This window comes from Chaetodon trifascialis, chromosome 4, assembly GCF_039877785.1.
Source record: "Chaetodon trifascialis isolate fChaTrf1 chromosome 4, fChaTrf1.hap1, whole genome shotgun sequence".
NCBI lineage: Eukaryota > Metazoa > Chordata > Actinopteri > Chaetodontiformes > Chaetodontidae > Chaetodon > Chaetodon trifascialis.
Window position 1 is genome coordinate 21070461 of NC_092059.1, and position 25602 is coordinate 21096062.

Consider the following 25602-nt stretch of genomic DNA (forward strand, 5'->3'; position numbering starts at 1 on the left):
GAAATTAGCAAACTTGCTAGCTAGCTAGCAGGGATAACAATGAAAAGACACTGTGGTTAAAGCGCTGCAAATGTGTCAAAAGCCAGTTTAATCGAAGGTGTCTTGATTCTGAGTTAACGGTAACATAAGTCACGCTCGAGCTTCGGCTACTAAACGTTACGGCTGCAATTTACTGATGGATAAATAAAGTTTACCGGTAGTTAAACCACAGCAGTCAGCTCGAAATCCTCTCAACACTTCTACCCCTCGCTCATCAGAGGGACTGTTTGGTTGCTAGGGGTTACAGGAGTGAATAGAAAAAAACATTGTCTGACAGAACCAAGAGCCAATCATGTCCCAGCAATGAGATGACGTTGATGATCGTTAAAGTATCCTGGTATACAGTTTGAGGAGGCCGCGAGACACAAGACAACAAACTCCGGAAGTTCAGTCGAGTGTAATTAGTTTATTTTAGCCATGACTCTGACAGTGAAACTACAATTTAATTAAGTTATGAAATTTAATTAGAACAAGAGCACGACGCGCGTGCCGCAGACGACAGGTGGACGCAATTAGAAGTTGATTAACCCCCATTGGTAAGCAGACCACTGTCTAATTCTGTTTCATTTCATCACTGTTCACTGGATCGATTCGACAGTATATGATTTTAAGTCTTATGCGACGAACAATGAATATTTAATAGTTTGCTGCAATGGAAGCTGATCAGGTCTCCGACTGTGAGCTGCTGTGCATTATTCAACAATGCTCAGGTACACCTGACTTCATTTCCTCCTCACAGACTAACTGGTTACTCAAGTATTTGCTTTGTGTGCCAAATGTCATGTTGTGATCCTTCATAAAACGAGGAACCTAGAACATATCTCGGTAGTACTTTGTCAGGCACACATTTACGGTCGAAAGCAATTCAGTTAAACAGTCGTGCAATAAATAACTTTGAAGCTTTTAATATTCAGTTTTTGTTAATGCAGTTAAGTGTTGACTTGTTGGTTTTCATGAAAGTGAGAAGTGTTTCTGTTCTACCTCATTTTTGTTCCCTTCGTGTATGTAAATAGCACATTATGGTCTCAAACATTTTGTCACAGTATGTATATGCACTTATTTTTAAGAAAAAGTGATCAATAATGTATTGCATTTCTTTATTGCCTGTCAGTCACACATGTTTAATTAATTGTAGATATGGAGGAGTCCAGTGACTTGTATGATGCGTATGAGACAAATAGCCCCCCTCTCTGGGCAGACCACCAGCATCACTGTGAGGATTTGGACAATGGGGAGTATCTCAGAAGGAAGATCAAATATTTCTTCATGAACCCCTGTGAGAAGTATCACGCTCGTGGGCGAAAACCATGGAAACTCATGCTGCAGATCATCAAAATTGCCATTATTACCATCCAGGTAGCGATCTCAGACAAGACCTGAACAGCTGTTAATCGTGTTGTTTGGCCTCTCTGCTAACAAATGCCTCCTTTTCCCATCATCCCAGTTAGTGTCTTTTGGGCTGAGTAACCAGATGGTTGTTGCATTCAAGGAGGAAAATCTGATGACATTCAAGCACCTCTTCTTGAAAGATTACGTCGATGGAGGCATGGATACATATGCTGTTTACAGACAGGATGATGTTTACGATCACATCGATTACATCATCGGACAGGTAGTTGAATGCTGTTGTTGACTGCAAATGATTGTTGGAATTTTATAACTGTACATGCTTACACAGCAAAAAAGCTTAACAGCTCCCATGGTGAGATGCAGCATGTCATGGGATTGGACTTTGTTCATGTCATTTGAATCTGTCTGTTTTGTGTACACTGACTGCAGAAATCTGCTGAAAGAGGACAGTTGTCTTGTACTGCTACTGTTCCTTCTCCACCCCAAACCAGACTGTTTTATACCTGATTTTTCATTTCTAGTATGAACGTCTGCACAACATCACAGTGGGCAACCACGAATATGAGAAAAATGGCACTTGGTACACCCCCCTGTCAATGTGTCAGGACTTCTACAGAAGTGGTTGCATCTTCCCTGGAAATGAGACTTTTGAAATTGATGCCCAAGTGGACACTGGTGCGTATGAATGGGTGTTTGAGTTAAACACAGAATTCTTAACATTTGACATAACCTGTTTTACATCTTGTGGCTTCTATCCAACAGAGTGCCTTCAAGTTTATCCGGTTCATCAGACATCACTGCGGGAAGTACTTCCACATTTTGAATTGCATTTTAAAAGGTTTGCACGTTAATCATTTTCCTCTCTTGGTTTTGTAAATGCTGTGAAAACCCCTCTTTTAAAGTACCTGCTCTGTCTTCCAGGATGCTCTCTGTCAGGATCGCTTTTGTTCTCAAGGCCATAAATTTACAGACAGTGAGACATCGAGAGCTGCCAGACTGCTACGACTTCACTGTCATTGTATGTCACTCGTCTCATCCCATCAGACTTTGTCTTCTAAAAGCGGTGATGTGACACATCTGATCGCTGCTGTAACGGTGGCAGAGATTCTGTGTGACACCGCACCGGTTCACACAGCTCAGGCAAACTGAAAAATGAAGTCAGCCGTCAGGGTTTATTAATGAAGCCACAGTGAGGACACAGATCTGAGCAGCCTGTCAGGCTGTTTGCACACAGTGCCTTTATTGCCTGGCTAGTGAATATTTATTAGCTATTGGATTTTCCTCTCTCAAACACAATTGTCTGGTTAACAGATCACTTTCAACAATCAAGCTCACAGTGGCAGGATAAAGGTTGACCTGGAAACTGACGTGGACATCAATGAATGCAGAGACTGGAGAGTAACTGGAGCGTGTAAGTTTTCTTAGTTGCGTTTCAGTATGTACAAAGGAATCAGCCCACGTCCATAAAATCTATTTGAAGATGTTCGGCCTTTATCAGATGAGAGTAAGTTTAATTTATCTGTTCCCTCAGCTGCTCGAAACATATACTTGACTCTGCTGTTCGACTGCCTCATCATTATCACGTGCATCACCTCTTTCACCCTCTGCACACGCTCAGTGATCAATGGGATTCGGCTGCAGTTTGTAAGTAAACTGATAAGAAAACACTTTTGTTACCTTAGGTGTAAGAAAATGTTTGATTGTGTAATATCTGTTTATTATGGTTCTCTATTCATAAAGTGGAGGTAAATTTGGCCTTCCACATAAAACCCTCCATAAATTACAACTGGTCCAAAACTCAGCCGCCCGTATCATCACACGCACCCCTTCAATCCATCACATCACACTATTTTACAACAGCTCCATTGGCTCCCCATCACATATCGCATCAACTACAAAATACTGCTTCTTACCTTCAAAGCTGTCCACGATCTCGCCCCTCCATATCTTTCTGACCTCCTCCACATTGCTACACCTGCCCGCACTCTCAGATCCTCTTCCTCCATCCATCTCACTGTCCCCCCTGCCTGTCTTGTTACCAGCTCTGGAACTCACTCCCACCTGACCTCCGTAACACAGACTCACTACCACATTTCAAATCCAAACTCAAAACTCATCTGTTTAAACTAGCTTACTCCCTCTGATCACAGCTGCATTGCCTAGTTTAAATTGTATTTTGCATTTTATCTTTATTGTTTCTTTTAATATTGTGTCTGTTTTTATGATTGATGGTGTAAGGTGACCTTGAGTGTCAAGAAAGGCGCCTATAAATAAAATGCATTATTATTATTATTAATGTCAAAAACCTTTTACACCCCCTTTAAAGTCAATACAGAATTTTGTGGAAGTGTTATGTAATACTTTGTGATCTCCATTATTGGGACTGGGCTTATTCCGGGGCCTGTACCCTTTCTTGTTACTTTACTTTTCCTTTGCTTGCTGCGTGGAGTGCTTACATGGGCCTCTGTAGTCAGTGCATCGCTATGTATCCCCACTGGATATGTTTAACTAACTAAAAAATAAACTATTTCCTTACAGAGTTTAATGTAAAACTCCCCTGCATTTCCCTCCATTGTAAACAGGAGTACACACTGTACTGCAGGAACCACTGTGGTAAAGAAGTCCCATGGTCAGACAAGCTGCAGTTTGTGAATGGCTGGTATATCCTGATCATTGTTAGTGACACACTGACCATCACTGGCTCCATTCTCAAGATTCAGATCCAGACTAAGGTAACGGGGGTTTTCTGTTTCAGCAAGAATTGAGGTCGAGCAGGGTTCATTGATCCACGGAATTCATACTCAGAGGTATTCCTTCAGTCCATTAAGTCCCAATTTTAAGATCTGTTTCTTTTAGGTCCTCACGAGTTATGACGTGTGCAGCATCTTTCTTGGGACAGGCACCATGTTTGTCTGGATTGGGGTCATCCGCTACATGGGCTACTTTAGGAAGTATAATGTAAGACTAAATCATCCATTAAATACAGTGCATGCTCATTAGTTTCTAATATGAGTGTCACATGCTGTGCAATTTAAAAATCCTGTACAATACAAATCCAAGAGTAGCACTCATTGTTTTTTGTGTTCATATTTCTGAAGTCTGCAGCTGTGATTAGGGATGAGTGTATGACGTGGGATGTGTTGAAAGGATAAGCTCCTCTTTGTGCGTGGGTTTCCAGATGTTGTCTTCACTGCACTTTTCTCAGGTCTTTTCCAAAATGTTCTGTGGCTGTTTTCAGATTCTCATCCTGACACTCAGGGCAGCTTTCCCAAATGTTATCCGTTTCATCTGCTGTGCTGGAATAATCTACCTGAGTTACTGTTTTTGTGGCTGGATCGTCCTTGGCCCGTATCATGAGAAGGTAAGGAGTGTTTACATGATACAAAGAAGAGTCTGCTGGATTTTTACAAGAGCCTGAACAGAAAAAAGAAATCAGTTCTACTCAGGATCTGTTACTTTCAGTGGTTAATCACAAAGGACAGATGAGAATAAGCTTTTGTGTCTTTGACTTTTTTCAGTTTCGGACCTTGAACACAGTGTCGGAGTGTCTGTTCTCCCTGATCAACGGAGATGACATGTTTCCTACCTTCAAGAACATGAAGCAGAAAAGCAGCCTGATATGGATTTTCAGCAGAGTCTACCTCTATACCTTTGTCTCACTATTCATCTACATGATCCTCAGCCTCTTCATCACAATCATCACAGACACCTACGACACCATCAAGGTGATGTTTAAAGTACAGTACTGGGCTAAATGTACATAGTTACTTTCCACCACTGAGCAGAGTAATGTTTGACTAGTGGATGTTGTCGTTGACTCTGTGCAAACGGTCACTTTTCTGACTTGCATCCTTTAGCAGCAGCAGCAGAGCGGAATCCCGACATCAGAGCTGCAAAACTTCTTGTCTGTGTGTAAAGATCTGCCAAACTCTGGGGTGTACAGACTCAACGAGAACAACAACAGCTGCTGCTTCAACAGCTGCATCACCAGGTAGGTCAACTGCAGCTCCAGTGCTAACTGGTCATTTCATCCTGCTGGGAGTCGAATATCATAACCCACTCGGGCGGCCCTTATTAGCACTAATGAAACTGGGGATGCAAGAACAGTGTATCAAGCACTTTTTAATACCCTATGTAGTTAGACAGAACATCTAATAGAATCTAAGCTGAGCCATTTTTTCTTTCAGGTTGAGGAGGCATGAGGAGAGGCTGACTTCAGAGGCATAGCAGGCCTTTACTGAGGAGACGCTGACAGGCTATACTGTGTAAACTATAACCTAACAATTAATGTGTATGTTGTACTATTATAGTCACAAGATCCTTTTTTCCCTTAATAATTGGCCCCAGATTTGTTCAGCTGACTGATTTTAAAGTGAAGGAGCTTTTCAGTGCTAAAAAGATGCACTGATGCAGAGAACACTGTAAATACACGTATTTATATTGATATGCAGATAAAAGAGTTTGACACTGAAATTTAAAAATTGTATTGTTTTTCCCAAAGCAGGTCACTTGGAAGGAGAACCCTATGTTGTACATTGAGGATAATGAAATCAGGGTTAAATAAATAAGTTTGAATGTAAATTCATGAGATTTTATTTCTCCATTGTCTGGATAGGTATGAATATAAAAGCTAAAACATGTCTTTTTTTCCCCTCACACTAGTTAATTCCCTGTTAAATCTTGTTACAACAAAAACAAAAAGTCTATTTCATGGCAATAATAACTCCACACATACCTTTTACAATGTGAGACGGGCAGTCTTTAAGTCTTCAAAAGCAATATCAAGAAGCAGATTCTATAAATGGCTCCACTCATCACCAGTGCAGTACTAAAGGTGATTGTGGACCTTTATTTCCCCAGAGAGGATTTGTCCGTTGACTCTCTGAGTTATTGTTGAAGTGGTCTGAGATCAATTTAAATCAAGATGTACCACTTTGAAAGACTTAGTGTAATTGTAGATGGGCAGAACAGGCTGTGCAGTGTTCCAGTTGTCTTAATAGGCTCTGAGATGGTTAATATAATGTCTCTTTTGTCCACCATAAAGTAGAAATCCCTTCGGTTTGGTTTACAGTACTTTTCGTCCGAACACATAATACCTCAACCCACAGTTTGAGTAGCTTGATGCAAGCCTCCGGAGTTGGCAGATGTCAGTGCTGGCACAGAGGTCTCTGATGAAAACGAGCAGCAATGGCACCGCAAAAAAAAAAAAAGGTGACAACTCAGAGACACGGCCAGATATCTAAAAACAGGTCCATGAATCCTAAAAAGCTACATTTCCCGTGATTTTGCAGTCACAATGATCAGTTTTGTATCATTTGATACCTCGATTCCTTATAGTCTCACAGGAATGTTGTCAAGACAATCCAAAAAGGTAGGAATCAACAGTACTGTGGGTTACAAAAAAACAATCTTCATGACAAAAAAAAGAAGCTCAGTTACTTCATCTGTTATCCTGAGACAATAAGAAAAAGTCACTTGTGGAGTCAGTCTGGTTTGGATTGTGTGACACCAGGCGGCAGGACTCGCTGCTCCTCCATTCTATTGGACTGGGAACGCAGGATGAGACTGAAAAAATCTTCATCTGGAACAGTTGGTCCCTTACTTGCAGATGGTGGAGCAGCACATCTCTGATCGTTCAGCCGGGAGCCCTGAAACATTGAGAAGAGAAGGTACAGTAATATTAGTTGATGCTTATCAAGAGCAATTTGGCACAAGTAGCTGTATACAGTACGCAACACTGCCACAGAAGGAAATTAAATGAAGTCTGTTAAGTATTTTACATTTTGTACGAGCACTTGAGATCTGTAGAAGGAGATAATTGTACTTATTTGGGTGTGATTAAGTCAGTGTTTCTGTTTGGAGAATAAACACTCAGTTTAAATTACTGCCAGAAAAATGATTAAATCAAAATGCATTTAATTAATGCTACAATCCATGAATCACTGTGAAAGAGAGCCTTATAGATCAAACCTCAGAGCAAATGAGCACTTGGCTCAGGGTAAAGCCAATTGTTTCCCATCATGCACTGAGCCTCTGTAGTATGGGAGGAGCAGCTGCAGCGCCTGGCTCTGTAAACTGCAGCCGCTTGATCTCATGAGATTATCACTGCTGCGTCGAAGAGACACTTCAGCAAGTCATGTATTACACTGAGCCAGGCTTCACACACTAAGGCACAGGCCTTGCTTATCTCAAACCGCCCAACTGCTTTGTAGTAATATAACAATGACACACTGTGTGTTTTTAAGCTGTTATTTTCAGTGATCTCCTTGCAACCACTCAGGACTGAGTCAAAACACACACAAAAGAAAAGTCTGGCTCAGGTCAGAAATAAAATAATGCGCCATGAGAGTTATTTCCAGCCTGTGGAATTTACAAATTGCCATGAATTGAACCCTGCAATTACATCTCTACACCTCCCCACTGTGTAAACAATAATAATTACAGTAAGTGGATTGAACACTCAACAAAACACTATCTATGACAGTCAAAGTGGCTGAAAAGGATGTAGGTCAAGCTTTAACAAGTCTGTATTTTCAAAATATCCTCCAACAGGTTTCCTAGAAAGAACCATGTAATATTGTACTCATATGAAAGCTAGAGAGTTGTTCCATTGGTGCACTTCCACTGAAACAAATCCAAATAATTGCTAGTGTCTTTTAGTCGGGGCACAGCAGATCACGTCAACATGCAAAAGCATACACTTCAAAGAATTAAGTTTCTAATCATACTACATGAATACTGGACAAATATTTATTGGCTTTTAATGGATCAGCTCTTTGAAAGAAAGTTGTTCTCCTCATAATTAGTAAGAAGTGATGTAGTTCTTTCCAGAAACCTTGAAATATAGGTATAGGTATACTATAGGTAATTATTCAGAAATGACATGCTGGTGAAATAATATGTTACTAGAATCTGAGATATGGCAGTATACTGGATTTCCTTTTCTCACCTGGCACTTCACTAGCATGTCGAAGAAGACCTCATCTCCCTCAGGCTGCTCAGCGCTTGCCTCGAGACGACTGTACAGGGAGGGTGTGTGAGGGGTATCTGTACTGGAGGTGGGGGCTGGAAGGAGAAGTTGGTATTTGTCACAATGTGAGCAGTGATACAGGGGGAGATGACAAATGTGCAGCAGTTTGTATTTCATTACCTTGTGCTTGGATTTGATCTGTGCTGGAGGTGGAGGGTGTATGAGGCGGGTTGGAGGTGCTGAGACGTAAGCCAGGAAAATGGCTGAGGCTGGCTCGTTGGTCGTCCAGACGACGGGCCTGGGAGCTGGCCAGCAGCTCCAGGAAATGACCAGGATCCTGGAACGGTGTTTCGCACTCCAAAATAGCTATAAACAGACAGTTATCCGTGGGTGACTTGTAACAAATGGAGGATGATAGTGGTGCATTTACTCCTCTACCCAGTTTTTGTTCTATATACAAGGTACAGGACATGCAGGAAAGAGAGCACAAGAGTTTGAGAGGGATGTTCCCAGGTCAGTTATTCTATGAAATTTAAAGCAACACACCACTCAAACTCTTCTGAACATCAAACACTCCCCATAGACTTGAAAGGTTGCTATAAAAAACATAAAATAAAATGCAGTGTCATCCTTCATGGGGGACGAAAGCTGTAAGCTTAGATTCATGACCACTACAGAGGAGAGCTACAGCAACAAGTTTTCAGGATGGGCAAAAAAGGGTCCATAGAAGCTGCTTTGCTCAGCGAATGAAGGGTGAAACCAAAACATTTTACATTAAAGCTGCACTGTGGAACTTCTGTCTCCCCCTTCTGGCAGTGAAATTAATTACACAAACACTGTCGACGAACTTATGACCCATCACAGGCTCTGCCACACTCCTTGGTGCTGTAGCCTGCTCGCCGGCTGTGGCTTCTGCCCCATTCAGCTCTGGCAAACCAATCATTGTTGGCTGATGTAAAATGCATCATTCCCAGTGCAGCAGAGCAGCAAAGTCACCACAGACACCAGATTTTAAAAACCTGCATACTGTGAAATACAGAGATTTACCCAGTGGGGATAGGTTTAATCAACGTAGTGTGAACTCTTCTGACGAGGGCTCGAATGTAACAGATGTTCATTAATATAACAGTCCAGCTTTAACCTTTCCAGGCTAGAAGCAGTGTGTTTAATACTGGATGGTGCATCACGACACAAAGGATTAACTACACAATGTTTTATATGTAGAGGACACATTTGTGGACATGCTGCATTCACACCATGGACCTTAACAAGACCTTCATCAAGTACAACTTTCTTTTATATGATTTCCTCCTCAGAAGATGGTACTATTGGTACACATGGTGAGAACACAGATTAGAACACAAGGGGCTGACTCACATTTCCTTTCAGCTACAGGTGGGGTGGAGGAGGGAGAGGAATGAGTAGGGATATGGCTCTGGCCATCCAGGAGGGAGCACCTTTGGTCGTCCATTCTGTTGCCCTGGAAACGAGAGAGGAGGTCGAAAAAGCCATCCTCTCCAATCGTGTCCCGTGATCCTGGCTACAGCGTTGAAAAAACAAATACACTTAATAGAACGTTAGGAAAGGGCTTCAGATAATTAAGGTAATCAGGATAGCTGACAGGCTTTCAATGAAGACGTTCAAAATACAGGAAAGGGAAAGCAAACTAAAACGATATGCTGTCAGTTGAAAAACCTAAACAACAACTATTCTGGAGAATCAGGAGCTGTTACCTCACACAGGGACACTGTGATGAGCATTTTCTACGAACAGTCAATAGATGGGTCCAAAGAATACTCAACAGATTAATCAGTCATTAAAATAACTGTTAGTTGTAGTTATTTATTTATTTTTTTTAACTGGAATCAAAATCACTTCCAAAGAGTGAAAGCTGAACTTGGCTGCAGAGTTTGTGAAGTGCTGCTGCTGCTTTGTTCTTGTGCATACACCTTTAAGATACCCTGAGGGCAAAACGTCTTTGACGCCGCTGTACAGTTTGTAAAGCAAAATGGTTTACAAAAGCGTTTAGATTTCAGAAAAATGAACTTTTTTGTATTGCCTTAGCTGAGTGTGAGATTGTTTTGGAACACATGAGTCAAAACGCTCGTCTCACATGCACACAAACACATTTCCTCCTACAGGCGTTATACTGCATGTGAAACAAATCTTTAGGAGCGAGGCTGCATTCTAGGATACATGTTTCACTTTAAAATTTTCTTTGAGGGTGAATCATCACCGCACATGACTCTCTTGTGGGTTCCAGTGATGTTATGAGTGGGCAGTACTGCATTTGGAAATACCTTAGGAGACACTGGTGCGTCATGCTCAGGAGCAGGGTGCTGGATTTCATGCTGGTCTTTAGGAGATGATTTGTTGTTCTTCTGCTTCTTGCTTTTCAGCCGGTGGAAGAGGAAGAGCTTAGTTGAGGCCTTCATCGTGTTATTTTTTGAAGACCCAGGGAATACTTCCTCGTCCCAGTCCTGTGCATTCAAGATGCATTCAGACAGATCATTTTCACTGAACATTACTGACTAATGTTAACACTTGAGGCTGGGTGAACAGTATCCTGGGGTAAAACGAAAGGTATCATAGTTCCAGTACACTTCAAGTTCTAAATGTCTGAAGGTTTCTGCTTACTGTGGCCTACATGTTCCTGAAGCTGTAACCCATGGCTGATTTAATTAACTTTACATTATCAAAATGTAAACATTTGCTATGCCTCAAATTTAGCTACAAGTTATTATGCATCACTTTGAATGAGTATTTATTAGTTGGAACTTGCACTTTCAATGCAGTTTATGAAAAGAAATTAACCATATCATTTGCCACATGAATTACTTATTAAGAATTATGTTATTTTCTCATGCTTACATAACCAGAGTAGCGCTTAAATTTATAAATCAGTGTCAGCAACTTCCACTGGATTGTGCCTTGTGAACTATTCTTATACATACTGGATGTGTTGATGAATCTCCAGTTTGATTTTTGTCAGGACTTGTGTTCAGTTCCTGGTTCTCTGCGCTGCCTCCTCTCCTTAGTGGAGATTTGGCCCCTGAAACAAAAATATGAATTCAACAGTGTGGTCACATGTTCTAATATTTATAAAGCACTTTCACAACTACAGGACAAAAGTGATTTAAAAAGTACCCTATGGAGTTTCCTTATACATAACTAAAAGTTATGTTTACATTCAGTGTAACTCAATGTTTGCATCCTTAGGTCTGACAAACATGCCGAATGTATTTCCTTCCTTCATAGGACAGAATTTTACATCTCTAAATGTGTGCATAAAGAGCAAAGGCAATTTTAAAAAGGCAGATCTACCTGAGAGGCTGGGGTAACCGTGGAAGCTTGATGTCAGAGCAGAGCTGTTGGTGCTGGTGTTGCGGAAGATGCTGGGGTGGAGGTTGGAGTTGGATTTCAGACCTACGACCAGCCGTAGGTCCGACAAGTTCATCCTGGCTGTCACCTCACCGCTTTTGTCTCCTGTCTGCAACATCACCGACATCAATGTTAATGTAAAAAACGCTTAGTGTGAGATTATGACTCCAAAACAGACAAAACACAGGACTGCCAAGTGGGATTCCTTTTTACTCATTGTAGTGTGTATATCCATAAAAATACTCAATGCATATATGGATAGATACCAGGAAGCTATTATTTCCTGCTGTTCCTCACACAACCAGTAGAGGGGGGTGTGGCCTGATGGCGGCTACTGAATGGATTCTGAGGGAGGAGGTGAACCATAAACAGTCACCTCTTTGGCAATTTCCAGATGTTTCTCAGCGAAGTACATGGCTTGCTGATGATTCCCCAGGGCGGTGTGGGCATTTCCTAGACTCCAGTATGCTCTTCCTTCACCAACTCTGCAGCCAGACACAGAGGGAAACAGGCTGAGCAAGTTCAAATGAGATAATGCAAGAATGGGAGGGGCATTCATCTGACTATCACACAGAACAATCACAAAGACCTGATGACCTCACAAGAGCTTATACTCATTTCACAACAACAGCTGGTATTCAGCCATTCCATACTTATTACAGCCCTAAAACCAATCTCACATCTGTGTAGACAGTGTTCAAGTGTACAGAAGAACATCACAGGGTCCTATAAGAACAGTTGTAGTGCGTAAAGAGACATTTTCAAAACCAATAATCACACTCTCTCTGTCCCTCCTTTCACAGCCCATTCACACCTTTTAAATAACTTAAATGACAATGTGGCTGTGCAAGTTTATTCCACCAGAAATCTCGGTTCCTTTTCCCGAGACTATAAAAGTGGAGAGGTAGGACCACTAGGAATTACAGGATTGCCTTGTTGGCAGAGATGAGGAGGAGATGCCTACATACACGGACTTTATCTGTAAAGTGAAAAAAGGTTTAATGTTTAAAGTTTTCAGGCTAACAAATCAACTGATCAGCCTACTTTTATAGTTGGTTGACCAGACATGCCAGATGGTTTGTTCCACAGAATTATGTGGGCAGGCTTGGAAAATGTTTGGATAAGGTAAAACACTTTCAAACAATAACTTGGCAGGTGATTGGATGAATCATCTGTTTATCTTTTCATCACCGTCTATCGCTGCGATCTATTGCAAGTTAAAAGTCAATAGTTGAGTCAGTATCTCTGACTTCAAATCTAAATGCGTCCCAGTGCATCTGCTCAGGAAAACCTGGACTCTCATACAAACTGATGTTTGTACGGAAAGTCTCTAACCTTCACAAACATATTATCACACTTTAAAGGAGACAGGAGGAGTGGGCTAGTACCACATTCTTGCAAGGACTTCTATCGAGCACATATCAGCTGAATGGGAACGGCAGCTGCATAGTTTTTACAGCGTATTTCACAGCACAAACACTACATAAAGTAAAAACTGATGAAAAGATAATTCTGCTTACTGCTCACTGTGTGTGCCATCATACTGCTGTGATGTCAGGTGCGTTTATGTCGGCAAAGGGGCTAGATGGATCTTGCCCGAGTTTCCTGCATGAATGTCCGTTGCTCTGTTCTGCATTGGAGGACTTTTGCAATTCCACAGTACAATGGATTGCAGCAACAAGGGCTAACTTCAACCAATCACATCAATGAACCATATGATTTAGTAGGAGAGCGCTACCAGTGGAGCCAGTTGGTAAAGCAATAGCATCTCATAGCTGGTACTGTGTGTTAATGACATTAAATCCCACAAACAAAAGCCCAAATGCTGTTTCCTTGAGATTTTGTCTGCTTTTCAGTGTTTTTGCAGTTAACTGTAGCTTCATGGATGTCAGCAGGTGATCAGTTCAGGGGCCACCCACATTCAAACTGCTCATACTTCAAAGACAGTTTGGTGAAAAGCTGACAACAAATGGCTTTTATGGCTGATACCTGTCATTGAGGTCCTGAGCAATGACCAGATGTTTGAGGTGGTAATCAATGGCTCTCTCATAGTCCTGAAGTAGTGTGTAGGTGTTGCCCAGGCTGTAACAGGCCTGAGCCTCCACTGCTTTGTCTTTCAGAAGCCTGGCCAGCTGCAGAGTCCTCCTGAGGGCGAAACAGAAGAGGAGGAAGGTCAAAGAATGTCGAGGGTGGGAGCAGGAGAATGGAAGCTATCTGCTCCTTTCTTTTCTTTCTTTGTTGCCATTTTCCAAGGACTTCAGTATCTAAAAATGCTGGGAAGGGAAAAGGATTTAAACTTTTGAATTTAATCAACTTCTGCTCCTGAGCAACTACTCATCTGTCGTTGTGATAAATGGCTGTATTGTATTCAGAACTTTGTCTTCTTTACATATCCAACACTTTACTTCAATTCCCCTTTGTGCACTAGTCATACATCTAATAAACAGTTTATAATACACTAACATATATAATATAGTTGTGCACAGATTTAAGCATATTTTAAGTTTTTATTAATGTACAGTAGTTGCAAAACAGCAATTGTGCCACAAACCAATTACTAAATGGTTATATGCAGCTTATAAATGCTAAATGGGGGTCATAAAGTGAAGTGCCAACAAAAACTGATTGGTGATTGCTGGTTTGATGGACCATTTACCCAGAGGGGATCATTTCAGTATGATGAGATTTTTCATTATCTTACGGACTCATGGTTGTGTATTCATAAGTGAAATTACATCTTCTCGATTCTGTCTCTTAAACTTTTAAAAGACGAAAATAGGAAAAAAGCATTTCAGGATCAGTGTTAAAACTGTGCTAAAATGAAAAATAACAGCAGCATGCTAGTTTTGATGTTAGTTACAATGATGACAAACAGATATCTGCCAGTGACCATCAGGACGTGAGAAAGGCATCAAGCCTCACTTGTTTACTCACTTGTAATGACCAGCCGCCACTTCAAACTGGCTGAGGAATATGTGAGCGTTGCCAAGGTTACAGTGAGCCCTCCTCTCAGCAGATTTATCCCCAAACTCTTTAGCGATGAGCAGCCGCTGACAAACAGGACAAACAGTAGTGTACATATCACTACCATTAAGGTCAGGATTAACAGGAAACTTTTTGAGGTAATCAAGTCAAAGACAGCCTTCATGATCACAGGATCAGACAAAATGAAAGTTTATGTGGATAAAAATGTTCAGCAAAATGTAAGAATGCATCTTGTGCATCAGTTTGAAGCAGGTCATGTGTAGCAGACACTGATTGGGTATTTTTGACCTTCAGTGCAAGTTTGGCTCTTACCTTTTCATGTGCCGCTATTGCAGTTTCAAAGTCTCCCAACAGATAATAAGTGTTGCCAAGGTTGCCATAGGTACGACCCTGGGCTGCCTTATCGCCTAACTCCTTCACCACGCACAGATTAGCTCTTTAAAAAGGAAAAAAAGAAAGAAAAAAGGACAACACATTCACATATGTTATGGTGCATGTACACATGGACACTTTTTCACTTTTTTGTGTTTTCAGGATTTTCAGACAATGTAAGAGCCCAGGATAGTAGACAGAATCAATCCTTTCCCTGTGATGAACAAACTGGGCTGAATATTACATATACTTTGACTTTGATTTCAGGAGTCAGTGATTAAAGTAGCAATGCCTGTTAGTGACTGACAAAGTTTCATATTTAGGTTCAAGTTGATGCATCCATGATGTGCTTTGAGGACTTTGAAGAAAACTATTTTGTTGCAAATGTTTCGCAGTGTTCAACCAACATACAGTATGTTACATTTGATATCTGAGGCATCTGGATGGCAAATTTAAGAAAAGTAACCACGTAACAGCTTACCAGCATCTTACTCAAGGAGTAATACAGCAGGTAAGCTGATGAACTGCATAGATTTAGGATGATAGAATATGAATATGGTACTGAGAATGACACTGAATAGAATTCATGTAAAAAGGTTTATTTGGCCAGCTGAGATCCAGTATTCTACTGCTGAAACTGAATGACATGTCAGTCTGAACGAAGACAAGCAGATTGTCTAAATGATTGATTTATACTGATTTTATCAATAAAATATGGATGATGCACAAAGAATGAGTTGGCTTTTCACACGTTTAAATTAGGGAGAAGATTAAGAAAAGCTCTTTGACAGGGTAAACTGTATGCTTGTAGCATTTATTTTCAGTGTACAGTTCATTTGGATTTCTCTTGCATAAACAGATTTCTTTTTCTTTCACTTTTGTTTGTGTACATGTATTGCCAGTATATGCATGTTTTGTAAAGAGACTTGTAATCACATGTTGGTTTGCACAGGAAAACAAAAACAACTCATTACACTAACAGGGTTATTGTGGGGTTCAAACCTGTCACTCTACTGTACTGGCAATTTAACAATCAAGTCACTTCCTCGGGGCAAAACAATGTCAATGTTTTGTAGTAAACTGAGATATCAACTTACTCATAGTACTGCGCAGCCTTCCGCAGGGCTATCCTGGCCTCCTCCGAGAACTCTCCTGGCTCGGCTCCAGTCCAGCAGATGCCCTTAGCCTTGGCGTGGTAAACATTCCCGAAATTATACAGCGCTCGAGCCTGCCCAACCTACAGCACGCACAGCAGATTTTCACAGACGGAAACCAGAGTGACCAGTGCTGTAATTACAAACTTAAAATACACTGACACCAGAGCTGCCTGTTTGCATGCGGGCTGGCAAACTATTCTAGATGCTGGTACACCGATGCTCCGCAGTCATCGTGGAAACTACAATCATTCTGTGGTTGCAGAGCATGTCATGTGGCCTGATTGAAAACTAATTTGGATCCATTTATTTTAATCAAAAGGGCCTTTTAGTCATTGACCGAACTTTGTATTTACATAACAGTGCAAAGTCATCCATTTTCATGTGGCTTAAATAAAAGGGCTGAAGGAATGTTTCACCTAGACCTAAATAACTCTCTTGTTGTGGTTCTAAATTACGACCCACCTTATCATAAATGGCTCTGGTGATATCCAAATGTCTTTGGCAACAAATCACTGCTTCATCATACCGTCCCAAAAGCTTTAATGTATTCCCAAGGTTGCCACTGGCTTTTGCCTCGCCAGGCTCATCACCAATTGTTCTGGGATTTCAAAGGAGAAAAAAAAAACATTAAGAAATAATTAGACTGGAATATTATTGGATTACTGAAGTGTATTAGCACGAAAACACAAGAGGCAAGAAAGTAATTTACAGCTGCAAGCAGCAGCAGTCGAGTCGAGTAGCAATTTCATCATTGTGATAAAAAAGTATTAGCATTTGTTCAGGATATATTGTTTAGTCTTAGATTATTTGCTTTGGACCTGCATAAAACTAGAGTGCACAGTCACCAAAACTCTCACCATCAGGAAACACAGGTGGATACGGTTTTAGAACAAATTAATATTAAGGCTGTGAAACTGTCCTGTACCTGGTAAGTGTGAGGTCATGCCGATGGTACTCCAAGGCTTTGTTATACTCTTGAAGATGAAAGTAGGCATTGCCCAGCTGGCTGTAGATGGCGCTAAGGATTTGGAGGTCCTCTGTTCCAACCTGGATGGCAGACTCAAAGAAGGACACACCAGTACGGTAGTCTCCAGCCTTACAGAGCCGCTCACCTTCCAGAGCCAGGTCCAGACAAGATGACTCCATCCTGCAAGGAGGTGACGACGGTAAGTCCAACTCTTTGACCAAAAGTCATGATATTGTCCAAATACTTCACCACAGCAGGAGGATTCCAAAGTTTCCTCACTCCAGATTTGTTTAACAAAGGCTTTAAACACCCACGCAAAGTACAATCAAACATTGAAATGCGATTGATACATTAAAAAAAAAACATAATTCTTTGTCAATATTATTTTATATTTTTGTACCACTTTATATTCATCAATATCATTGTTCTTGTTGAGCTGTATGTCTTTTTTCCATTGAGTGCAAATTCCTTGTATGCGCACACATACTTGGCCAATAAAGCCAATTCTGATTCTGATTCTGATTCTGATTCTGGTTCTGGTTCTGACTAATCTGCAGATTTGTCAATTGATGTTCTGCTGATGAACTGTTCAATGAATGTACTTGTAATGGCTACAATTTTGAACAATCATATACTTATCCCAGAAACTTTCATGTCCAAAATCTGATTTTTTTCATGTCCAAAATCAGTCCATCTGTAACGTAAGGCTGCCTTCTGTGTGTAGCATTAAGCCTATCAGCCTGATGCTTAGATCACTTGAATGAGTGGTTGCACAAGCTCCTCTTCAGCCTGAATGTCTTTCTCACTCTGCTAGCATTCACATTCAGATGCAGTGACAGCAAATGTCAAGCAGAGAGAAGTCCAGACCACGTGAAGTCGGGGACAAGAGCTGAAAATCCAAAATAGGACAGAGCATTTCCTGTCTATCGTGAGCCCGAGAACTCCAAAATTACCCTGGAATGAAAATATGAGCCTTAGATTTAACCATGAACACAAAGTAAACTCAGATGTGTCTGTGGTGAGGACTACAATTTTATAAACCTCCACACCCTTCCTACAAAATAAGACCATCCCTTTGCGGCAACGTCAAACCGCCAGTAATGAGAAAAAAAAAAAAAAAAGACAAGAAACTTGAATGCATGCATGGGATTACATCATAACATTGTAAAACAAATCCAGTCATGCATGGGTGCACAGTCTACATGACTGTGAGTAAGGACAGCCACCATTCACTTCATTTGTAGCATGCAGTTTAATGTCTTCAGATGTCATTTCAAAAGCTGAATATTCTTTCTTCCAGTTGACTGATCCTAAATTTGAACAATTTGAACAGCATTCAGACCTAGAAAGAGGTTTTGTTCATAGACTGAATTCAAGTGCTTTTCTTCAAAAAATGCAGAAATTAAAAATGCTAACCTGGCTCCTAAGATATCATTTGAATTGTCATGATTTATAGTTTGCCAGCATGAATTTCTATTTTAATGATGACAGGCTTATGATTCAAGACTTGTCTTCTGATCTCTGTCACTGTCACCCATCAAAGCAAGCAGTGGTTAGGCATGTAGCTCTCAAAGGCTGAGTGAGCACTTGGTTCTAACCTGACTTTTGAGCACCCCCTGAGAGACCCAGTATTAGGGCTCCGAGACAGACAGCACCTCCTACCAGTCTGTCTCCTTACCCCCGAGCAAACTCTAAAAATGCTTCAGGTTACTGATGGTGAAGGTTGGGGTTAAGGCCTACCGCTCCCTGCACACTGTGCTGCCTTAACTTAGCGCTTTTTAAACTAAGAAGCTTCCTCATCTCCATTCACTGCTGCTACTTTTTTATAGCTTTACACAACTACAAAGTACCGACATGGTCGCTCCTTGGATTGGCTTTATATGATGGTATACTCAGGCATGTTGTGAATTTCCCATGAGTAATATTTAAAGATAAAAAAATGAAGAATCAGGCTTCCTGACATCTAACAGAATCATTACCTCGAGTCAATGTGAAGTGACTGGGCTCACATACCTGTTGCCTCTCCCCCTTCTGATGCACTCGAGGCAGTTTGACACGACGGACATTTCAAGCTTCTCAATCACTTTCTGGAGCAAACGCAGCTCTTCCAGCACAACACCCTTTACATTCTCTTCCTTCATGTGCATACACATAACGCACACAGCCACAGTGTCCGAATTACATGGAAATAAAGAAAACACGTCTCCCTTGATCTGCTGCCGTTTGTCTCAGCGCTTTGCTAACTTGAGCTAACAGCACAACAAAGGACTTAATCCGCTCAGAGTTCACACTGACCTGAACAGTCAGGTGCTGGGGTGAGAAACCTTTTGTTTAAGCAAGTACAGATTAACACCAGGTTGTTAACAAGCGGAAATGAACGCAGAGAGAGTGGTCACCTCGGTTGTCATGTCGTATTTCTCTAGCACTTTGCCAATGGTAACCTGCATTTCTAAGCCACCTGATGGTGTCTGTCACTTCCAATTAGGCCAGACCTCAGTGGTAATTATAGCCACTTTAAGTGGCTCCAGTGAACCCTAAGGCTATTTGCTCAACACTCCATGAAATAATCATTCAGCAGCAGGCTGTCTGGGTGGTAGGACTTCTTATATTGACCCCTCAAAAATAATTTACCTGAATGATACATTTTAATAAGATGGTTTATTCATCATTGGATTTCCATAATTCTCAATGATTTATTGGAGCAAATCCCACAGAGACAACAGAATAATGTATTAGGGGGAAAAAAGCCAGACATAAATTTACACCACATCATGATCCCTCCTTTCTGCAAAGCTTCTAACAACTCAGCTGTGGTCAATCTGGAGAAATCCGCTTGTCTAAATTAACTAGGAAGTCTGGTCCGATGTGCCCTCTAGGGGAAGAAACAATGTGCTGCCTCACAAGCCATGTGACATTAAACCTGCCATCTCAGTTGACAAAAAGCCAGCTCAATCATCAGGGTAAATTTTGGGAATAACCCGACCTTGGTGCATGAAGAACTGTTTCGGACTGGAAAAAAATCGGATAATGCTGCTTTCTAAATGCCTTGTCTCTAACAGCAACTAGGAGCACAGAGTCAACTTTAGTGCAGCTGCTCTCATGCAGTTTATTTTCTTTGCTTGTGGGTGGGCACCAACATTTTAAAACACACCTGACATCTTTCCACTATCTCCTGTCTGTAAAAGGTATTGCCGTTACTGCTTAAGCAAGAAACCAGCAAGTATCTGGTTATCAGATTGTGTCACTAACCTGCAGGCCAGTCTGTTGCCTGAATGCAGAGAGAGGAATTCATTCAGAGCAACATGTGCCGAGGGGACTTGACGAGGCTTGTATCTAATACCTAACACTACAATGAAGTGATGCAATGCATGCCAACTCTACACTACAATGACAACACAGCCTGCAATCAGGTGCATATTCTCACAACTGTTTCAATCATGCAATGAAACATTTACATTGCGGTTATTAAGGACCTCCTGTCATCTTCTCTGCATCCATTAGCCAATACGGTGTCATGTTACAGACACATAAAAACTTTGAACTGTTGGTGCTTATCTTCACATTAACATGGATGCAAAAATGTAATAATAATATAAATATACCATTAAATTAAAGTACAGGCAGGTTTTACTAAAACTAAATTTGAATAATAAAATGCAGGATGATATTTGAACATTTCAATGGTATTGTCTGATTAACACAACAGAATTAACACAATCACAACAAACCATCACAGAAGACTCAGGAAACCAGCAGACATTCACACATTTAAGTTGTTGTAACCACAGAATTTTGACACTTTTGCTTAAAAAGCTGATTTGACTATTAAATAATTATCAAAATTGCTTCCATTAAATTTTTTGTCGATGGACTAGTCAATTAGTTGACTGTCTGTGCTCCGACATCCAGCCTTGCTTTGACGGACATGAAGTAAATGTTCCCTGGCCTGCACACAGTGCAGAGAAATGCTGCCATACATGACAGTCAGCCTCGCAGTCCTCCTGGGAGAGCACAGCCAGAGACTGAACCACACGACAGATCCCTGTCAGCTGCCAAGCTAAAGGGAAAATAAGGAAAACTGACACGGAACCTCCATACTATGTGAAAATCCTTGGCAAAGACTGAATACTGCCATGATTGGTTTCCATTGGACAACGCAAGATTTCATTGTCATACCATCTCTGTCCCACACCAGCAACATTTTATTTCATTTACAAGTTTTCTTATGATATTCATCTTTTTGGATTTTGGATTGTTGGTCCAAAAAAAAAGACTTTTACAGGACCAGTATGTGAGATTTATGGAGCTCTACTAACAGAAATGGAATATGATATTCAGAATTATGTTTTCATTATCATCACCCCTAAATAACAATCGTGTTTTCGTTACCTTAGCATGAGCTCTTTATATCTACAGAGTGGGTGAGGCCTCTTCCACGGAGTCCGCCATGTTGCACTGCCATGTTTCTAGACCAGGCATCTCAAACTCATTCCACAAAGGGCCGTGTGGCTGCAGGTTTTTCCTCCAACCAATCAAGAGCATGCAGTCTGACCAATCAGCTGTCTGAAGACTGAGATCAGCTAATGAAATGAGTCAAGTCTGGTGTGCTGCTGCTTGGTTGGAAAGAAAACCTTCAGCCACTCGGCCCTTTGTGGAATGAGTTTGAGACCTGTGTTCTAGACAGACCACATTCTGGTTCTAGAGAGAGCCACCGTAGGTTCTCCTACATGTTTGGAAAGGGATGGGTGAGGGCCTAAATCCTACACACTGGACCTTCAAACACCCTATTTCAAAGACCAACATTTCACTGTTTTTTTTTTTAATAAAACATGTGACATTTCATAGAAACAAAAGGTTAATCAAGAACATAACTGGCAGACTAATCTTAAGTAAGTGGTCACTGAACATGGCGACTCAGACTAGTCACTTCCCAATTTTGTTCAAGAAAATACTGGCAATTTAGTGACTTAAAATGTGGCTGGTTTGCTGGAAGTATCTGTTTGAAAAAGGGTAGACTGTGACTCATTCCGACCACTGCGGCATTAAGACGATGTTCACCTGCTATACGGAGTAGACTGTGTGCCAAGAAAACCCACACCCGCCTCACCAACCATGTCAAAACAGAAACCTGACATTAACCACACCGTGCAACATTTTATCCTCTCTTCACATTTCGGTGATCATGCACGTGCTGTGAGCTTTTTGTTTTCATATGTTTTGTACATATCGCTGCAATGAGCTGTGCTGGACGTTTGCCTCCCTGCTGGCTTATGCTTTGACCTCATTCACTGGTTGAAGTGTTTTCACCCAAAGAGCTCCAGCTGACTGCATGATTTTTTGTTGATTGCATCACCTTTCTAAACTCTAGACAGTGCAGTGTGCAAAAATCCCAAGGGTGCAGCGGTTTCTGATGCAGGGACCACAATGTCTGGCAGCAATCACACCATCATCAAAGTCACTTCAGCTCTCTGTAATATTTGTCAAATGGTAACTTCACTTCTTGACCTGTCTACGTGTTTTACATCACTTTTCTAGTGGTGTTTGTAACATGTAGCTATCTAAGTAAAGAAAAAGAAAAGCAGTACGTGCTGGCACGTTACGAAATATGGTGCAAAAATGACAATAAAACGCTGCAGATTGCAGCCCACTGGAAAAAAAAAAACACGGACAAAGGGAAAGCAACAAAATTGGGACAAACATTTAACTTTGCAGTTACATTTTTACAGCTCGTTTTCACTCCCTCTGACCATGTACACGCTTATTAATAATATACATAATATTATCAATAAATGAACACTGAAGGACATGCTGAGCAGGAACTGAGATGGATGGCCATGTAAAAACAAAACAAAAACTACCAAATGCTTTGCGTTTCACTTTTGATTTCATCTATAACTCAAAATGTTATGGAAATATAATGTTTTAACTATCACCAGTTTAGACCTCTGAACTGTGAAGAGGAATGCATGTTTGGTCCCTTTGAAAGTAAAGTGAGAGCAATTAGCTGTGATTCATAATTCCTATGGATCTAAATAACAGCCCTGCATCAACATAGCAATGACAGACCTATGACCAGCAAACAGGAGCGTGTGTATGCTTGTCATGAAAGTTTGAAATCATGCAGGAAGTACTGAAGCTGGCACAGCACGAACGAGCCAGGTGTAAGAAAATCGCTCAACAAAAGTTTCCTTACCAGCACCTGCAACACTATAAATGCTCTTATTTGACTTTCTTCAGTACTTTCTTTAATAGAAGGATGATTATGTGTGTGGAAAACCACAAATAAAAAGTATCATAAGTATAAACCTCTCTTTGCTCTGACGAACAGTTGTTAGTCACACATGCTCATGGTAAAAGACCCAAATGTGGAATCCTAAACCATAACTATTTCAATATGAATACGCCCAGCAGATCCCTCTCCAATTAAATGATTCTCTGTAAAGTGACAACCTTTTTCTTTTGAAGAAAGATGAGAAACCATCATTAAAGACTCAACCCCAGCCTTGCATGGGAAAAGAGGTCAAATTTAAATGGAAAACTGGGCTGCAACACCATCACTGCAGGCCACTCTGTAATCATGGCCTCTCTGAACTAGTCAAGGAGCACTACCAATAAGAATACACGTAAAATGTAAATGTGTAGTAAAGCTAACGAGGACAGATTTCATACTTTTAATTAATGATGGGGGGTTTTTTTTGTTGTTCCTGTAGGTCTGTTTTTAAGGAAAACCAGGGAAGCTGCAAGTTATCCTTTCAATTATTACCAGTGAGGTCTCATGAGGACTTGGTGGTGATGACTGTTTGGGAAATCTACGTTAGTGCAGAGCAGAGAGTGAGTCAGTTTATCATGAACATGCCATCACATGCTCGCTGTCTGACGGAACAACACATCATTAAGTGGCGAGACATTTCAGTCTGTCAATGTAAAGACGGAGTCAAAACCAGGTTTAAGCTTAAAAAGGCTACACGAGAGAGGAAAATAACGTTACCACCAAAGGTAACGCAGGGTCGCTTTCACTGAGTTGGCTAGCATTACTGTAGAAGTGGAGCACGAAAACAGGACTAACACCAAAACTTTTCAGGCAGTTATTTCACCTACCTCAAACTGAAGTGGCCGAACACACCACGAACATGGCTTCAGCTTCAGGAAATATTAACACCAACTTAAAATCCTCTAAACTAATCTTCCCACCCAGTTGTTTACTAAAGTACCGACACTTCCATCTGGGAGGAAGATGACTCCGCTGTCTCGGGAAGCAGAAGTTGAAGAAGCCACTCCTCGCGCTGAAAATCTGCCTCCAATTAGGATTCCACGGTTGGTGCCTTCGCGTCCCATCGGAAATTTTGACATCGATAGGAAAGCGCAATTGATCAACCAATCAAATCTGTAGACTGGATATGTAAAACACTTTCAGTGTGATGTTTTAGGGGCGGAGGAAAGTTGAAGTGATGTTTTGTTTTTTTTGTTACAGCAACATGGTGCAAACGCTCACGATGCCTGTAATTTGAAGATCTCTCCCGCCCCCTGTCGCGTAAAGTGGCTATGTGCTGCTCGACTTCTAAAACAACAGCTCCAAAACCAAGCAACTGAAAGTAAGGTAGGTAATTTATATTTACAAATATGTTTAGAAGTTTTGAACTTCAAGAGGGAGAAATTCCGCGAAACTTAAACTGGAAGCAGCAAGAGGTTTATCTAATATTCTAAGATTTCAAAATAAAACACTTTATGTGTAAATTGCCTTTTGCTAATGGTCTAATCTCCAAAAGCATCTAACAAAGTGAGTCAACTAACATTTTCACGTTCAATAATGACCTTTCAACAGGAGACATGGTTGGCTGAACATGTGGGAAGTATGTAAGGGAGGCACGAGGGAAGTTCACGCTGTATAAGATTATACACAGATATTACCATACTCCTGTGAGGTTACATAGAATGAAGCTGCTGAATGACAATAAATGTTGGAGATGTAAAACAGGATTAGGAACTTTCTTTCATTGTATATGGAAGTGTACACTAGTGGCTCCATTCTGGATGAAAGTTGTGGACTTCCTGAGTGAATGATCTGGGTCAACGATCCCATGTGTCTACTAGGGGACAGGTCTCAAATACCAAATGTATCTAAAAGAACATTTTCTGTTATCATGGTGGGTTTGGTTACAGCTTCCAGAGTTATTCTAAGACATTGGAAAACTGTTGTGTGTCCTAATCTGAGGGACTGGATGGAAGCATTGGTGGAGACGGCTCCCTATGAGTCTATGCTCTATAGACTGAAAGGCAACATGGAGGACGGGATGAGCACTTGGGTATCTTTCTGGAACTACACAAAAACTGATAAAAAAAACTCTGGAACCAGAGACTAAATGCAGCACACTCTTCTTTTT

At 41.0% G+C, this 25602-nt stretch overlaps 2 protein-coding genes across 5 annotated transcripts; one reads left to right on the top strand and one right to left on the bottom strand.

Moving 5' to 3' along the window:
• Positions 1-377: 377 nt before the first annotated feature.
• On the top strand, positions 378-5962 carry mcoln3b (mucolipin TRP cation channel 3b). 2 transcript variants are annotated; one of them, XM_070961190.1, is made up of 14 exons: positions 378-575; positions 1175-1395; positions 1484-1651; positions 1911-2064; positions 2152-2227; positions 2311-2407; positions 2701-2800; positions 2921-3033; positions 3972-4121; positions 4246-4347; positions 4628-4750; positions 4908-5114; positions 5247-5380; positions 5577-5962. In XM_070961190.1, exons 2-14 carry the CDS (start codon positions 1177-1179, stop codon positions 5614-5616), a joined length of 1683 nt encoding a protein of 560 aa, XP_070817291.1. In that variant the 5' UTR covers positions 378-575; positions 1175-1176; the 3' UTR covers positions 5617-5962. The 2 variants fall into 2 exon arrangements, with proteins under 2 accessions (XP_070817291.1, XP_070817290.1); XM_070961189.1 differs by lacking the exon at positions 378-575 and adding an exon at positions 685-749 and having other exon boundaries at positions 5577-5646.
• LOC139330337 (G-protein-signaling modulator 2-like) lies at positions 5860-24457 on the bottom strand. Of its 3 annotated transcripts, none has more exons than XM_070961186.1 (15): positions 24320-24457; positions 17180-17401; positions 16717-16852; positions 16195-16334; positions 15038-15161; positions 14675-14790; positions 13730-13885; positions 12117-12225; positions 11684-11849; positions 11314-11411; positions 10660-10839; positions 9737-9899; positions 8540-8725; positions 8339-8454; positions 5860-7037 (listed from the first exon to the last, which is right to left on the bottom strand). In XM_070961186.1, exons 2-15 carry the CDS (start codon positions 17398-17400, stop codon positions 6873-6875), a joined length of 2076 nt encoding a protein of 691 aa, XP_070817287.1. In that variant the 5' UTR covers position 17401; positions 24320-24457; the 3' UTR covers positions 5860-6872. The 3 variants fall into 3 exon arrangements, with proteins under 3 accessions (XP_070817287.1, XP_070817286.1, XP_070817288.1); XM_070961185.1 differs by lacking the exon at positions 24320-24457 and adding an exon at positions 19235-19484; XM_070961187.1 differs by lacking the exon at positions 24320-24457 and adding an exon at positions 19235-19484 and having other exon boundaries at positions 6942-7037; positions 9817-9899.
• Between the last annotated feature and the right edge of the window lie 1145 nt (positions 24458-25602).